Source organism: Vombatus ursinus, unplaced genomic scaffold, assembly GCF_900497805.2.
Source record: "Vombatus ursinus unplaced genomic scaffold, bare-nosed wombat genome assembly UNPS02014863.1, whole genome shotgun sequence".
NCBI lineage: Eukaryota > Metazoa > Chordata > Mammalia > Diprotodontia > Vombatidae > Vombatus > Vombatus ursinus.
This window is the reverse complement of record NW_020954641.1, coordinates 35471389-35484651: the sequence shown is the minus strand read 5'-3', so window position 1 is coordinate 35484651 and position 13263 is coordinate 35471389. Positions and strand designations below refer to the sequence as shown.

Here is a 13263-nt window from a genome sequence, read left to right as displayed (position 1 = left end):
AGGAATATGAGTCTTCCTGACCCCAGACCCAGTACTCTATCCACTGTGCCCCCTAGCAGCCCATGAGGAATTACAAGATGCTAGAACTTGGGACGCTGATCAGGCTTCTTCCATGTGAAAAAATTTATGTACTAGAGAAACTCCCATTCTTCCGAATGGTTTAAGGACAACTTTGCCTGAAGGCAAAGGAAATAGGCCTTATGAATTTTTGCACTGATGCTTTTACCATTATATTTTTATGAATTAGCACTAGTCTAGAGTTTAAAACCAGGGTTCTACTTCCAGTTTGGGGGTTTTTTTTTTTGGTGGGGGGGGAGTGGGTGGGGAATGACAATCAGGGTTAAGTGATTTACCCAGGGTCACACAGCTAGTAAGTGTGTAAGGCCAGATTTGAACTCAGGTCCTCTTGACTGCAGAGCCAGTGCTCTATCTACTGCACCAACGAGTTGCTGCCAACTTCCAGTTTTAACCTTAACTCATGGTATCACCCCAGTAAGGTTAGAGACACTGTCAGGTCTCAGTTTCCTTATATGATTGGTTTGGACTAGATAACTTCTAAAATCCCTTCCTGCAATTCTATGACTAAGTGTAGCAGAATGGGGGATGAAGAACTAGTGCAATTCTTTTTTTTTTTTAAGGCAATTGGAGTTAAGTGACTTGCCCAGGGTCACACAGCTAGTAAGTGTTAAATATTTGGTCAGAGGCCAGATTTGAATTCAAGTCCTCCTGACTTCAGGGCCAGTGCTCTCTCCACTGTGCCACCTAGCTGCCCCAAACTAGTGCAATACTAAGTAAAGTTAAACTTCATTTACCTTTCTTAAAATTTCTGGAATCACATTCTGACAGATTGCAATCCTCTTTCTGTAGATGATCCCTGTTGAGACATCTAAAAACAATAACATAACAATAATAAGAGTAGCTAGTATTTGCATAGTGCTTCAAGGTTTGCAAAGTGCTTTACAAATATTAGCTCATTTGATCATCACAGCAACTGTGGGTGGTGGGTGTTATTATTATCATCCCCATTTTATAGATGAGGAAACTGATAACAGACAAAAGTTAAATGATTTGCCAAGGGTCATACAGCTAGTGTCTGAGGACAAATTTGAACTCAGGTCTTCCTGACTCCAGGTCCACAACTCTATCCCTTGTGTCACCTAGCTCTGTGTTTGTGTGTGTGTGTAGGTGTGTGCATGTGTGCATAGAGATTTTAATTATTTTTATCTTTCACATCAATTTGATAAGCTCTCTGTCATCTTTATGTGACTGTTCCATGGCATATTTTTAATCCCAGACATACTTTACCTGGTCGTATTTCTAGGCCACCACCTTCAATTAGTCCATTTCATGTGAATGACAGCCACTATGGTATAGTGAAAATGGCATTGGATTTGGAGTGAGGAGACCTGAGTTCAAGTTCTACCTCAGCTGTGTGACTGTAGATAAGTCACTTGAATTCTCAGTTACCTAGGCAACTCTACAAGACCAAATGTTGCAGAGCAGATGCCAATTTGTATTGGTAGTTCTCTGTGCCAATAAAGTCACAGGCCTGATCTTTCCCCGCCCCCAAGAAAAAAGAGGCCAATGATACTTACACTAACTACTTCACAGGGTTGTAATAAACTATAGATATGTAAGTTATCATTATTATCATTAATGTATCATAAAGCTAAAACAAAAAGGGGGGGAGAATTTTTTACTATCTACCACCTTGGATTATCTGTGTCATTGCTTTCACTGTTGGCACACGTGACAACATGTAACTATAACTAAGATAATTAAATGCAAACACTAAGAATAAGAATAGTATGAGTAATATGGAGAGAGCAATGGATTGGGAATTGGGAGATATTGTTCGGTGAGATGATATTGTCTCTATTATCTAATTATCTACCTTTATTATTCAGATATTATCCAGTGAGAATGGAATCCAGACTCTGTCACTAACTAGCCGGTTGACCTCTGGCAGACACAAACTCTATTTGGTCACTGATATCAAAGTTGGTAAGAGTAGAACAGAAAATTATTCATCTACTGTCACCAGCAGAAAAAGTTAATAAAGAAACTTAACTGTCAGAGGTTGTTGATTGTTTTGATGTCGAAAATCTATTAGACCACAAATCCATCTCTTGTGCCTAATCTTTCTTTTAAAAGAAAGATAATGGGGCAGCGAGGTGGTGCAGTGGATAGAGCACCAGCCCTGAAGTCAGGAGGACCTGAGTTCAAATTCAGCCTCAGACCAAACACTTGTCACTAACTAGCTGTGTGACCCTGGGCAAGTCACTTAACCCCAATTGCCTAAAATAAATAAATAAATAAAAGATAACAACCATGAATGACCTCATAACAAGCATGCTTGCAGCTCACCTGTTCGTTCTTCCACAATTCTCACAGCAATCACATTTTTATCCATGGCGTTAGGGTACTAAGGGAAAGAACACAAAGAGTTCATGGTTACTAAAATAGATATTTCTGTTTAAAGAATCACTGAGTATTTTCTAAGTAATCTCTAAGTAAAGATCAGTTTTCAGTCTAATGTCTTAGATTTGCTTTCCAGATAAAGGAATGAAGATATTCAGTTTAAAAAAAATTGATTTACCCGTTTTTTCCTGTGATAGCACTTACTTTTATTATAAAATAACCATAGTTTCCATATGGGGGATATTTATTGAGAAATCATTTGCTGATAGGTTACCTTTCTCAAAAAGATGATAATCCCCCCCAAAAAAATTAGAGAATAGAGCCACTTCCAACAAATGGACAGGGTCCACCGTTGATAAGATTCAGAGAGAAATCACAAGCCTATTATGTGTCACACACTGTGCTAAGTGCTTTGCAAATATCATCTCATGTAATTCTCACAACAACACCGCAAGGTGGATACTATCATTAACCCAATTTTACCTCTGAGGAAACTAGAGTTAACAGAGACTGAATGACTTGTATAAGGTTCCACAGCTAGTAAGTCTCTAAGGCCAAATTTGAACTCAAGTCTCCCTGACAGTGGGCCCCATGCTCTACCCACCATGCCACCTAGCTGCTATATTTTATATGTTAGATGTGTGTGTGTGTGTGTGTGTGTGTGTGTGTGTGTGTATAGGTCTATTTGTATTCTTTTATCTCTTTGGTGTATAGGCCTAGCAGCGATTTTGTTGCAACCACTGCATTTTCCAGATGAAAGAACTGAGGCACAGAAAGGTTGTGAATTGCCAATGATGATACAACTAAACAGTTTATCTAAGGAAGGATGCAAATCCAGGTCTTTCTAACTCCAAGTCCAGCATTCTATCCATGACACAATACTGCCTTTCAGATAGCTCTCTTCCTTGTCCAATCTTTCATGGCAGCTAACCCAATCTCCAGCAGCTCCTCTGCTCACCCCTCTTGTCCAGGCTTAGTAATATTTTCTTTTACCCTCCTGCGGATAGGGGGTAACCTGGGTATCAAGTGATTGTACAAAGTAAAGAATGGGCCCTAGTTAATAAACCAATCCTAGGACAAATCACTGATCCCAGTCTCACCCTGGTTAGCTCTCCCACACTCCTGTCTTGAAAGGTTGTTTCTAGACAAATTAAAAGGAACTAGAAGAACTATGCTCTCACATCCCACCCCTACCATTTCCCTTGTTTATATATTGTGTCTTCAAAGCTTGTTGCTCATAAAGCATGGTCATCTATTTTATAACTTTTTTTTTAAAAATAGTATTAGAGGGGCAGCTAGATGGTGCAGTGGATAGAGCATCTGCCCTGGAGTCAGGAGGACCTGAGTTCAAATGCGGCCTCAGACACTTGACATTTACTAGCTGTGTGACCCTGGGCAAGTCACTGAACCCCATTGCCCAGGCCAAAAAAAAAAAAAATAGTATTAGAGAAGATCTAAGTTTGAGCCCTGTTCTGATATGTACAACCTATATGACCCAGGACAAGTCACTTAGCCACTCTGTGTCTGTTTGCTCATCCTCTACTGATCAAGTTGCATGACCTTGACCAACCAATCAACTATTGTGAAGGGCTACAGTGTGCCAGGCACCGTACTATGGGACTGCCAACAAGTACAAAGGATAAAACAATTCTGATTCATAAGGAGCTTACAACCTAATGGGGAAATTAAGAAATGCATATAAATACCATAAATATAAAGCAAATAAATACAAATATATACAGAGTAGCTAATATAAGGTAGTTTGGGGAACAGAGCACTACCAGTTGGGGAATCAGGAAAGGTTTTATGTAGAAGATGCCAAATGAGATAATATTTGTAAAAAAAAAAAAGTTTTCAGCACAATACCTGGCACACAGCACTCACTATATGCATGATTATTCTCTTCCCTTCCCTTTCTCCCTCCTTTCCCCACTAGACGATGGTACTTGAACAGCATCTTAAAGGAAGAAAGAGATGCTGAGATAGCTTCTAAACATAAAGGACAACAGTTGCTTCCCTCTCTGGGCCTCAGTTTCTTCATTTGTAAATTGAGTGACCTGAACTACCTCAATCACTAAGATCATTTCCAGTTTTGTCATTCTATGTTCTTAGATCTCTTCCAAGTCTAAAATTCTATGTTCTGCTTTCTAAGATCCCATCCAGCTTTAATATTCTAAAACTCTATAAAATCTAACAATCTATGCTATAACAACGCTATTCAGAAGATCAGCATTCTCTAACACAATGAAAAAGTTTTGGTTGTATCATCCCACATTGAGAAGGACAATTATTTTAGATGCACCATTCTGAAATTTGTTCAATTCGTCTGAAGAAAATGTGAGGAGAAAGAAAAAAAAATTGTTATAAGAAGATAAACAGGGATAATTAATGTACTATGGTCCACAGAATTTCCATTAAAATTTGCGATGTTAGCATACATATGCCGAGTGGATATTATAAACACATTGTTTAAAAAAAAAGGATTATTAGACTACAAAGCAATAAGAGAAGCAAGAAAGGTAATCTATCACTCAGGATGCATGGCAATAAAATTATTATCTGAAGCACCTTTCAAATTCTGATCATTTCTCTAGATTACCCATCAATGAAATTCTAGCACAGAAGAGCAACCCAAACATTTGACTGTATTTGGTTGGTACTCACTAAAACTTCAGATTAATTTAAGAACCAGAGGAAATCATGAAATTACATTTCATTATACACTCAGGTCTCATGCATAACATGATGCTTTGAAATAACAAAATTAAAATCAGAATTTCATTACCACACAACACTGTGAAACACATGCCTTAGTCCAATCACTGGCAGAGATTCAAGTCACTTTGCTACATAAATATTTTCAAAAAGCCAACTATATTAATTGGAAACAAAACAATTTTCCACACAATAAAGTAAAAAATAAAATTATTCAGGTTTATTTTAATGTATTCACCAGTAGCTAAATAAAACGATCTGTTTTTCATTCTACAGAATTTTTAAAAGTTAGAAATTATTGCATTGAGTCTACTCCCAAAACTGCATGAAATGATCTGTTGCCATCTTGTGGTAACTTGAATATTTGAACATTACCTAGATTAAGGGAAGTTTATGTGAAAGCTGATAATGAAAGAAGGAAACATAGGAATGCTGTGTATATGTACAGGTATCAATATATGTGGCCATTTTACAAAGAAATTCTTTCTATTACCTAACATCTACCAAGGATCAATAATTTAGTGGTCTCCTGGATTGATATAGCTTCCTGTTGAATTAAGGTTCTCAGAGTTGTTTTTTGTTTGCTTAAGCAGAAATTATAGATTTTTAAGTAGGTATTTAAGTAGATTTTTTTGTAGATGTTTAAATAGAATTATCAGATTCAAGAAACATGTTAATGTATGAAAGTATACTGTATATATATGTGTGTATATATATATATGTATCTGTGTAAGAGCACAGTGTACCACATGCAACAATATATTAAAAGTAGAAAATCTTTTTTTCTATAAATGTTATAATGTAACAAATTATGGGGGTGGATATTATTATTTATTTAGTGTAAATGAGAATGAAAGGCCAACAAAGTATACTGTGTATGTATGAATAGACAAGTATAACAAATTTAGAGAAAAGTATATAATGTCATGGTTCTTTTTATATAGTAAGCACCTGATAAATGTCAATTGGTTTATACCAGATTATAACAAACTTTTGAAAGATCATATTCAATTCAATAATGAAGATACAAAAACAGAAATGAAAAGCTTACACGAAAGACCTGCCTACAATCTCTCCTCACTATATTCTACTCCCAACAAGGTCACCAACTTTGCAACACTTTGTATCTGGTCATTCCTCTGTCAAAAATCCTTCCATGATTTCAGAAAAACCTGGAAAGACTTAACATAAACTGATGTTGAGTGAAATGCATTATACACATTATACATAGCACATTATACATAGTAACAGCAATATTGTGCAACAACCAACTTTGAGAGACTTAGCTCTTCTCAGCAATGCAATGATCCAAGACAATTCCAAAAGACTCATGTTAGAAAATGCTATTCACATCCAAAGAAAGAACTATGGAGTCTGAATACAGATTAAAGTATACTATTTTCTTCTTCTTCTTTTTTTTGTTTTTTCTTTCTCATGTTTTTTCCCTTTTGTTCTGATTGTTTTTTTTGGCGGGGGGGGCTTGGGCAATGGGGTTAAGTGACTTGCCCAGGGTCACACGGCTAGTAAGTGTTATGTGTCTAAGGCCGGATTTGAACTCAGGTCCTCCTGAATCCAGGACCAGTGCTCTATCTACTACACCACCTAGCTGCCCCTCTGATTCTTCTTTTACAACATGATTAATGTGGAAATATGTTTAATATCATTGTACATGTATAGCCTATATTAGATTGCATGCCATCTTGAGGAGAAGGAGGGGGGCAGGATTTAGGACTCAGAATCTTATAAAAGTGACTGTTGAAAACTAAAAATAAATGCATAAAACCTTCCATGACCACCTATTACCACCCAATGAAGTACAAAATTAGTCAAGGACATGCACAACTTGGTACTTCTCCAACTTTCCAGTCTTGCATCACATTACACTCTTCCACACTAGCAAAAGTTTAACAAAACTATATTATTCTCTATCCCTCAACTATTTGCAAAGTCTTTCCTGCCTCCATGTCTTTGCTTACACAATTACTTGAAATCCCCTTTCTTCTCCATCTTTATGTTTAGAAATCCTACCCATCCTTTAAAGCCTAGCACCTATGCCATCTCCTCTAGGAAATCTTACTTAATGATTCCAGTTGAAAATGGTCTTTCCTTTCTTAGATCTCACATGATACTTTGTGCTTCTCTTGGTTTCTCATATTCTATTGTGTATTTTTTATTATTATATAATTATTATATATTTATGTACATATATATATACATATATTATCCCATACATATATATGAAGATAGATAGACAGACGGACGGACAGACAGACAGATAGTTAGATAGATATTTAGATTCCCATCATGAGTTCCACGAGGACAGAGAGATAATATTTCATTCAATGTTTGTATATTCCTCACTGTTTTACTAGCACAGTAAGTTTGCATGAAATAAGTACTTAAACGCTTATTGAATGAACATACGAAATTCTTAGGTTGAAAACTACCATTATGTGTAAGAAAAGAACTTATTTTGAGAAAAAGGTTTAGGAAAAAAGTGAAGGTCTTAAAAAGCCAAAAGTTCATAGGAGCAGAAAGGAATGATCTACCCCATTTTCACATTACAGATGAGAAAAGTGATACTCAGAAAAGTATAATAAAATGCTACTGCTAAATTGAGGAGAGGGCGTCTAGGTGGTGCAGTGGATGGAGCACTGGGCCTAGAGTCAGGAAGATCTGAAGTCAAATTCAGACTCCAGACACTTACTAGCTCATGACTCTGGGCAAGTCACTTAATCCCTATTTGCCTCAGTTTGTCACCGGTAAAATGGGAACACATTGGAGAAGAAAATGGCAAACACTCCAGCGTCATTTGACAAGTCCATGGGGTCATACAGAGTCAGACATGACAACAACAAAGCCAAAGAGCCAGGATCCAAACCCAGATCCTCTGACTCCAAATACAATGGTTTTCCTACTTACTATACAACATATGGTTCCTGAGCTTTTTGATTTTTAAGGGAATAAAAACACGGAGATGTCAGATAGATAGGAGGGAAAACAGAAGAGAGTAGTTTCCTGAAAACCCAGAGAAAAGCAAGTATCAAGGAGCAAAAGGTGATAGACAGTGGCAAAAGCTGAAGAAAGGACAAGAAGGATGAGGATTAAGAAAAGGTCATTAGATCTGACAAGTAAAAGACCATTGATAACTTCAGAAAGAATGGTTTTGGTTGAATGACAAAGTTGACAACAAGATGGTAGAGAGTTAAAAGTAAGAGGAAAGGGGAAAAAGCCACCTGTTGTAAACAGTCATCTCACCAAAAGGCAAAAGAGATATGAGATGATAGTGGACCTAGAGCAATCAAGGAAAGGGTTTTTAAGGATGAAGAAGACATAGAGATGTTTGTAGGCAGTAGCACACATCAACCAGTATTAAAAAAATATTGAAGATCTAGATGATAATATTAATAGCTAACATTTATATAGTATTATGTGCCAGGAACTGTGCTAAGCACTTTACAATCACCTAATTTGATCCCCAAAACAACCCTGGGAGGTGCTATTATTAGATGCTATTATTATCCCCATTTTACAGATGAGGAAACTGAGGCAAAAAGAAGTTAAGTTACTTGCCCATGGTCACAGTAAGTTTCTGAGGCTGGATTTGAACTCAGGCTTTCCTGACTCTAACCTAGCACTCAATCCACTATGCCATCTGCTGCCCCAAAATTCAACCTAGCATAGAGTAACTTAATAACTATAAGTCAAAACTCAAAAGAAAAAGAGATTTTCCATGAAGACTACATAAATACCTAGAAAAAATGAAGCAAGAGATTAAATAGAAGAACAGTTTGGAATAAAAAGTAGTAAACTTACTGAACCAATTTCCTAAAAATTAGCCTAGAACAAGAAATCAATCAACCTTTTTTTTAAGCATCTACTATGCAGCAGGCATTATGCTAAGCGCTAGGGATACAGAAAGAGGCAAAAGACAGTCCCTGCCCTCAATGAGCCTATAGTCTAATGGGGGAGACAACATGCAAAGAAATATTTTCAAAACAAGACACATACAAGATAAATAGGAGATAATTAACAGAGGGAAGGGGCAGCTAGATGGTACAGTGGATAGATTACCCAACCTAGAATGAGGAAGACTCATCTTTCAGAGTACAAATCTGGCCTCAGAAATTTACTAGCTGTGTGACCATAGGGAGGTAACTCAACTCTGTTTGCCTCAGTTTCTTTATCTGTAAAATGAGCTGGAGAAGTAAATGACAAACCACTCCAATATCTTCACCAAGAAAACTCCAAATGGGATCGTAAAGAGTCAGACTGGACTGAAACAATTGAATAAAAACAACATACAAATCCCAGCTGCCCTTGAGGTGATGGGGAAAGCGGCCAACATAGCAGGTAGACCGGGCCGGTTCCTGAAGGAGGCCTGGGCCAAGAAGCCAGTGCTGACCCTGACCTTCACCATTGGCACCTTGGCTCTGTTCATACCTTAAGCCCCTATACCAAGTACGCAGGCATGGTCAACCGAGCTACCCCTTACAACTACCCTATTCCTGTTTGAGATGATAACAACATGCCTGACATCCCCAGCCATCCTGAGGATCCCCTGGGTCCTTCCCTCCAGTGGCTGAAGAATCTGTGAATTCTTCATCTGTTCCCTCCCAAATAAATGTCCTTGTCTTAAAAAAAAAGAAAAGAAAAGAAAAAGAAAAAAGGGCAAAGGAAAAACAACAACAACAACAAACACAGGAAAGGCCCTGGAATTAAGAAGGGTTAGGGAAGCTTTCCTGTAGGTGGAATTTTACTTGGGACTAAAGGAAGTCGGGATGGGGGGGGGTTAGTAGTCAGAACAAAGGAGGGAAATCATTCCAGGTATGAAGTACAGCCAGAGAAATGTCAGAAGAAGAGAGATGGAGTGTCTCTTTTGTGTAACAACCAGGAAGCCAGAGGCATTGAATCAAAGAACATGTGCCCCAGAGTGAAGTGTAAGAAGTCTGGAAAGGTATGTGGGGAGGGGAGAAAGAGCAGGGTAGCTATGTTATGAAAGGCTTTATATGCAAACAGTATTTTGTATTTGATCCTAAAGGCAAGAGAGAGCCATAGGAATTGATTATGTAGAGGGGTGACATGCTCAGATATGTGCTTTGGGAAAACCACTTTGGTGACTGAATGGAGGATTGATTGAAGGGAGGAGACGCTTGAGGCATGCAGACCCACCAGCAGCCTGTCGTAATAATCCAGGTATGAGGAGATGGGAGCCTGTGCCAGAGCAGTAGAAGTGTCAGAGGACAGAAAGAGGCATATTCGAGAGAAGTTGCAAAGGTAAAATTTACAGACCTTGGCAACAGTTCGGATAAGGGGATGAGAGTGAGAAATCCACGATGACTCTATGAGACAGTAAGAAATATCAGAACAGAGGCAGCTAAGTGGTGCAGTGCATAGAGCACCAGCCCTGGAGTCAGGAGGACCAGAGTTCAAATCTGGCCTCAGACACATGACACTTACTAGCTGCGACCCTGGGCAAGTCACTTAACCCCATTGTCTAGCCAAAAAAAATTTTTTTTAAAAAGGAAATATCAGAATAAAATCAAAAGATTGAAAAATATAAGAAAATAAGGTGTCTGACATCAACAATCAACTGACCTAGAAAATAAGTCAAGGAGAGAGAGAATTTAAGGACTCCCTAAATATTGTCCCAGGACATTGGATACCCTGAAAAATTATAATTTTTTTAAAGCCTTGGCACTATAAGAAAAAAATATTGTGAGCATCCAAAAGGAAGCAGTTCAAATACCAAGGAATCACAATCAAGATCACACCTGACTTAGCAGTGTCTACTAAAATGAGAGAAGAGCATGAATTGCAATATTCCAGAAGGCAAAAGATATAAGGTTACCACCAAGAGAAACTCACCCGTGCACCAGTGATAATAATTCTTGATGGGGAAAAAAAATGGACCTTTAATAAGACAGAGGACTTCAAGAATTCCTGATGAAAAGACCAGAGCTGAGTAGGAACTTTGGAATGTAAGCATAAGAATCAAAGAAACTGGGGCAGCTGGGTGGAGCAGTGGATAGAGCACCAGCCCTGAAGTCAGGAGAACCTGAGTTCAAATCCAGCCTCAGACCAAACATTTGACACTTACCAGCTGTGTGACCCTGGGCAAGTCACTTAACCCCAACTGCCTAAGCAAAAAAAAAAAAAAGAATCAAAGAAACCTATAAAGGTAAATTTGAGCAATTATAAGGAACTGTAAGAGGTTGTGCTAACATTCTAATATAGAGAAAAGCAAGTGTTCCATCAGAAAGTTTGTGTCTTCACAAGGGGAATTGAGGAGATTAAATAAGAAAAACCAAAGGTTTAGAGTAGAATGGTTCTGTTAAAAGTTTTAAGAGGGGAAAGACACACACACAATTTGGTATAGAAATATCAGTTAAGGGGCAGCTAGGTGGTATGGTGAATAGAGCACCTGCCCTGGAGTCAAGAGGATCTGAGTTCAAATCTGACTTCAGACACTTGATACTTACTAGCTGTGGGACTGTGGGCAAGTCACTTAACCCCAATTGCCTAGCCAGAAAAAGAAACATCAGTTAAACTCAAGAGGGAAATGGGGGTTGGGGATGGGAAGGGAGACTAGCAGGAGAGGGAAGAGAGAAAAATATTTTTGTGCCATAAGCAGTGAGGACAGAGACCGTTTCATAATCCTGGGAAGTATGAAGTGAGCAGAACCAGGAGAACAATTTATACAAAAACGACATTAAGTAGAATAACAACTTTGAAATTCTTTTTTTTTTCGACTAGGCAATGGGGTTAAGTGACTTGCCCAGGGTCACACAGCTAGTAAGTGTTATGTGTCTGAGGCTGGATTTGAACTCAGGTCCTACTGAATCCAGGGCCGGTGCTCTATCCACTGTGCCACCCAGCTGCCCCAACTTTGAAATTCTTAAGAACTCAATAATTGATACAGTCGCCAGAGGACTGAAGATGAAGCATATTACCTACCTCATTATGAAGAAGTAATCAACTTAAGAGGGCAGAAAAAAGACATGTTTTTTTGATGTGGCCAGTGTGTATACATTTTGTTTGACTGTGCTTAACTTTACCAGAATTTGTTTTCTTTTTCTAAGTTTTTTATTTGCTTGCTTGGGGTGTGTAGGATGGCAACAATGATGACCCCAAAGAGAGGGCCACTGAAATATTTCTGAAAAAGGAGAGTGGAACAGAGGGAAGCTCAGAGGGACTGGTAGTATAGCTTTGAGAGTAACAATTTATTATGTCCATTTTGAAGAAGTGACAGTATAAGGCAGAGAGTAACAGTATGATGAGCAATACTCTTTTTGTGTGCTGCTGTTTAGATAAAAATGCTCTTCTTGGGTGTATGAGTACCAAACCAAAAAAGAAAAGGAAAAAATGTGGGTTTTCTGAAAAAGAAAAACCTTACACTTTAACTCTAGAAAGGAAAGGTGAACTAAAGTTTATGTTTACCAACAAAGGATTTGTGAAAAAAATGATAATAAAGACAAAATTACCAAGGGAATATTTACCTGCTAGATTGTATGCTCCTTGAAGACATAATCTTCGCATCACATACATATACACACATGTGTATACACATGAACCAATTGAGAGTAAGCAGTTAATTAATGTTGTTGAATGTAAAAGAACAAATGATTTTCAAACATTACAGAAATAATAACAATAGCTAACATTTATATAGTACTTATAAATGCCAGGTATTGTACTAAGAGTTTAACAAATACTATCTTATTTGATCCTCACAACAACCCTGGGAGGTATTTGGCATTATTATCCCCATTTTACAAATGAGGAAACTGAGGCAAGTAGAGGTTAAGTGACTTGCTCAGGGTCACACAGCTAGGAAGTATCTAAGGTTGAATTTGAACTCAGGCCCAGTCCAGGCCCAGTACTCAATCCACTGTGTCACTTAGCTTCTTCCACTTATATAAGTGGATAAGTATCTTTATATACCAAAAAATGCAACTTTAAATTGAGCCTAGGCCAACACTCTAAGGTCTCATAATTTAACATGCTGATCATCAAAATTCTAAACTATGCACTAAAACAGAATTTCTATTATATAGCATTATTAGGCTATTTTGAACAATAATACAGTAATTTCAATATTTTGTGAGTCCTACTATAATAACTTAG

The 13263-nt window shown here is 37.8% G+C and overlaps 1 protein-coding gene and 1 pseudogene across 6 annotated transcripts in view; one reads left to right on the top strand and one right to left on the bottom strand.

The window, feature by feature from the left end:
* Nucleotides 1–13263, bottom strand: part of PRELID2 (PRELI domain containing 2) — an 82779-nt gene that overhangs the window by 51940 nt on the left and 17576 nt on the right. For all 6 annotated transcript variants that reach the window (XM_027841944.1, XM_027841946.1, XM_027841949.1 and 3 more), the window contains 2 exons: nt 2368–2425; nt 813–886 (listed from right to left, as the gene is read on the bottom strand). In XM_027841944.1, coding sequence (XP_027697745.1) covers nt 813–886; nt 2368–2425 — 132 coding nt within the window. The remainder of the gene's footprint in view (nt 1–812; nt 887–2367; nt 2426–13263) is intronic.
* Nucleotides 9465–9733, top strand: LOC114027564 (annotated as a pseudogene).